This window comes from Heterodontus francisci, chromosome 30, assembly GCF_036365525.1.
Source record: "Heterodontus francisci isolate sHetFra1 chromosome 30, sHetFra1.hap1, whole genome shotgun sequence".
In the NCBI taxonomy this organism is placed as follows: domain Eukaryota; kingdom Metazoa; phylum Chordata; class Chondrichthyes; order Heterodontiformes; family Heterodontidae; genus Heterodontus; species Heterodontus francisci.
In genome coordinates, this window is record NC_090400.1 from 60422209 (window position 1) to 60426856 (window position 4648).

The 4648-nt window shown below is 48.3% G+C and overlaps 1 protein-coding gene across 1 annotated transcript in view; it reads left to right on the forward strand.

Moving 5' to 3' along the window:
- Positions 1 to 4648, forward strand: part of LOC137346449 (protein unc-119 homolog A-like) — a 60995-nt gene extending 56347 nt beyond the window's left edge. The window contains exons 3-5 of the mRNA XM_068009899.1: positions 102 to 168; positions 881 to 1053; positions 3384 to 4648. Coding sequence (XP_067866000.1) covers positions 102 to 168; positions 881 to 1053; positions 3384 to 3496 — 353 coding nt within the window. The 3' untranslated portion in view covers positions 3497 to 4648. The remainder of the gene's footprint in view (positions 1 to 101; positions 169 to 880; positions 1054 to 3383) is intronic.

Sequence of the window (4648 nt, forward strand, 5' to 3'; positions counted from 1 at the left end):
TTAGTCACTGTTCCAATGTAGGAAACTCGGTCGCCAATTTGTGCACAGCAAGATCCCACAGGTAACAATGTGATAATGATCCAGTAATCTGTTTTTGAAAGACTGCCATGGGATCGCATACATCCACAAGATGCTGAAGGGATTGGACAAGGTAGAAGCTGAGAGATTGTTCCCACTGGTCAGGGAATCTAGAACATGGGGACACAGTCTCAGGATAAGGGGCCGATTATTCAGGATTGAGATGAGGAGAAATTACTTCACTCAAAGGGTTGTGAATCTTAGGAATTCTCTACCCCAGGAGGGTTGTAGATGCTCCATCATTGAATATATTTAAGGCTGGGATAGATAGATTTTTGTTCTCGCAAGGAATCAATGGATATGGGGAGCGGGCAGGAAAGTGAAATTGAAGCCCAAGATCAGTCGTGATCGTATTGGATGGCAAAGCAGGCTGGATGGGCCGAATGGTCTCCTTTTAATTCTTGTGTATGTTCTTATCACTGGGCTTCGGATTAATGTCTCATTTGAAAGTTGGCAACTGCACCGGTGCGGCACTCCCTCGGTACTGACCCTCCGACAGCGCGGCGCTCCCTCGGTACTGACCCTCCGACAGCGCGGCGCTCCCTCGGTACTGACCCTCCGACAGCGCGGCGCTCCCTCGGTACTGACCCTCCGACAGCACGGCGCTCCCTCGGTACTGACCCTCCGACAGCGCGGCGCTCCCTCGGTACTGCACTGGGAGTGTCGGCTCTGGAGTGGGACTCAGACCTTGTGACTGAGAGGCGAGGGTGAATGTGCTTCCCACTGAACCGCAGGCAGCTCTGTGGGAATGTTGGACAGTGCTTTGGTGCGTGTTTGAATCACTTCTTCCTTCTGTCTGCAGTGTGGAATTCACAGTGGGCGACAAACCCATCAACAACTTCAGAATGATCGAGAGACACTACTTCCGGGACCAGCTGCTGAAGAGCTTTGACTTTGAGTTTGGTTTCTGCATCCCCAGCAGCAAGAACACATGTGAGCACATCTACGAGTTCCCCCAGCTCTCCGAGGAACTCAGTGAGTATGGGAATAGCCTCACCAGGGTAACTATCTTCTAGTTGGTAATGATTCTCAAGTTTTCAATGTTGGATACCTTGGAGGTGGTTTCCACTGCTCTAGGGCAGTGATTAATTACCTGATTCAGCCCAAGGCTTTGTCTAATTTTCACCAAGTTTGTTTGCAGAACTCGTGGAGACTTTGCAACAGGAGGAGGAGATCATTCAGCTCCTTGGGCCTGTTAGTCCATTCTATTAGATCTGAAGCTTGATTCTATTTAATCGCCTTGGTTCTGTATCTCATACAACAAAAATTCATCACTCTCAGTTCAGAAATTTTCAATTGACCCTCAGTCTCAACAGCTTTCTGGGGGAGAGAGTTCCAGATTCCCACTTCCCTTTGTGTGAAGAAGTGCTTCCTGACATCACCCCCGAACGGCCTGGCTTGAATTGTAAGGTTCTGCCCCCTTGTTCTGGACCCCCCCCCCCCCCCCCACCCCGTAGGGAATAGTTCTCTCTGTCGTATAAGATCCTTTAATCTCTTAAGCACCTCAATTAGATCACCCCTTAATCTTCTGAACTGGAGAGAATACAAGCCAAGTTTGTGCAACCTGTCCTCATACTTTAATCCTTGTATCCCTCGATAGGGAAGATAGGGAAGGTGTTGAGCAGAGTTGCAGTGATAATCTCGCTAGGAGTGGGTGACCCACACCAGCTGAACTAAGAGGATTTGAACCGCGTTGGATGTGATGGTGTCATGGTTATATTTCTAGACATAATCCGAAAACATGAGTTCAAATCCTACTGTGGGCATTTGAGAATTTAAAATTCAGTTTAACAAAAAAAATCTGTAAATAAAAAGCCAGTCTCAGTAAAAGTAATCATGAATCCATCGGATTGTCGTAAAACCCAACTGGTTCACTAATATCCCTTGAGGGAAGGAAACCTGCGGTCCGTCTCTGGTCTGAGAGGGATGACGAGAGACTGTGACTCCAGTTCCACACCAACATGCTTGATTTTTAACTGCCCTTTGAAATGGCCCAGTGAAACACTAAGTTGTATGTAAAGCAACAGCAGTCGTTTAAGACACCACCGTCTCAGGGCAGTTAGCGATGGGGAACAAATGGCTCCTTGTCGGCGACACTCACCTCCTGAGTGAATAATAATGTGCGTTGGCTGGGTCGGGTTTACAGCTGAGGGGAAACTGAAACCAGGACCTGGAGAAGCACCAAGAGTCAGGACTGTCCCTTTAACAGAACCCCTCTTCTCTCCTGGAGTTTCTGGGGAAATGGCTTTACAGGAAGGTCCTTTTACAAAAATAGCCCTTATTTGATTTTTTGAAGCTTTATTTCCAACCCCCCACCCCAGAAAATCAAAACATTTGAACCAGTTCAAGTGTTGCTTTTATTTGTTGAGGCCTCGTTTATTGCTGTAGGCAGAGGTGGTGCCTCTCCTGGACTGGTGGCCAATCCCCACGTTGCACTGGCAAGGTGGGTAATATCCAAACATGCCCATTGCACCCTTGCAACCCATCTCGCTCTTCCTGCTCCAGCCATGGCTCAGCAAAGTATCTCTCTCACCTCTGAATTGGAAGGTTGGCTCGAGCCCAATAGACCAGACCAACATTCCCAGTAATGAGGGAGCGCTGCCCTGTCGGAGTGTCGACGCTGAGGGAGCGCTGTCCTGTCGGAGGGTGGGCGCTGAGGGAGCGCTGTCCTGTCGGAGGGTGGGCGCTGAGGGAGCGCTGTCCTGTCGGAGGGTGGGCGCTGAGGGAGCGCTGCCCTGTCGGAGGGTGGGCGCTGAGGGAGCGCTGCCCTGTCGGAGGGTGGGCGCTGAGGGAGCGCTGCCCTGTCGGAGGGTGGGCGCTGAGGGAGCGCTGTCCTGTCGGCAGAGCCGTCTTTTGGCTAAAATGTTATACTGAGGCCCTGTCTGCTTTCTGAGGTGTATTTACAAGGTCCCTTGTAAATAGGTCCCACTATTGGAAGAACAGGGGAGTTCTCCCCAGTGCTCTCGGCCAATATTTGTCCCTGAATCAACATCATTAAAACTGAATTTCTGGTCAGTTTTTTCATTGCTGTTTGTGGAAAACGCACTGCCTGAAAGGGCGGTGGAAGCAGATTCAATAGTAATTTCAAAAGGAAATTGGATAAATAGTTGAAGGGGAAACATTTACAGGGTGATGGGGAAGAACAGGGGTGTGGGATTAATTGGATTGCTCTTTCAACGAGCTGGCACAGGCACGATGGACCGAATGGCCTCCTCCTGTACTGCATCCATTCTGTAATTCTATGTGGACGTCCTGTGATGAAGAGTTCTATATAAATGCAAATTCTCCTTTCCTCTCACCCCCAGTTCGGGAGATGGTCACTCGTCCCTACCAGACCCAGTCCGATAGTTTCTACTTTGTGGACAACAAGCTGGTGATGCACAACAAGGCCGACTATGCCTATGGGAACGGCCCATGAGAAAGCGTCCAGGTCTCTGCTGCTTCCGATTCCATAGCCTCCACCTCGGGGAGCCCGACTCCGCAGAACCCTAAGCGCATTGATGGGAATGCTGATCCCAGGGCACTCTGGTTAACTAAATCTCACTCTTAACTCGACTAACCCTGCTTCTAACTGCGTGCTAACTTAAGCCAGTCGGAATAGCCGTTCAAATGTTGCCATTTGCTCCCATTTCATCATTCTTTTTAAATTAGCTGTGTTTGTACTTTGTGGTCGAGGGACTGAGTTCACATTGCAGCATTAACCACCCCCTCTGCCATCCTAGAGACAGCTGACAGGGTCCCTGGGGGACAGGGTCCCTGGGGGACAGGGTGATGGTTCACTGTTGCTGAGTGTTTATCTCATGTGCAATGTGAGAGTGATCGTCAGTCCTTTCTTGGCTCCCCGTGTGTCTGCTGAAAAGTAGAAGTTCTTTGAAGGCTGAAAATGCTGTTTTAGGCCCACTCAGTCCCAAACCTTAGTCCCCATTCTGAGGGGTGACGGGAGGTAAAGAGGGGAAGCAGTTGGAAGTAAATTGAACTTCCAAACCAGTAAATCTTAGCCAGGCAACACAACACGCCTGCTTTCTTTCTCGTCTGGCCCTAGCTTCGAGGCAAATTCATATTGAGCATGTCTTTATTTAATTTGCGAATCAGTCCTCGATCGGAAACTTGGATTTAAATTGGGATTGTGTTTAGTTCTCCAGTGATCTGTCGGGAGTGAGCCTGCAGGTTTCCCTGTTTGATGTTCTCTGTATGTGTGTTTTATTTGTTTAATTTATGATAGACTCGACCCGACAGCAGAGCAGCCATGTGAGTGTGCGGATCGATCGTTTAGTGTATTCCAAGTGCTCCATCATGACCCCTGTTTCTAGTGCTTGACCTTTGACACTTGAATTAAATATTTATTTTTTAAGTAGAACTGGATAAGGAGAAAAGAAGTCAAACTGTTTTAATTTTCCAATTCTTTGTGTTGATTGTGTAATTTTTGTCAGTCTGTGAGGATTTGTTGAGATCTGTAAAATTATATTGCGTTTCTCGCGCTCTCTTGTTAAGGTGTTGAATGCAGTGTCATCTGAAAGATTTCTCAACATATGTATAAAAAGAACTTTGAAAAAGAGGCACCCGCTGTTGT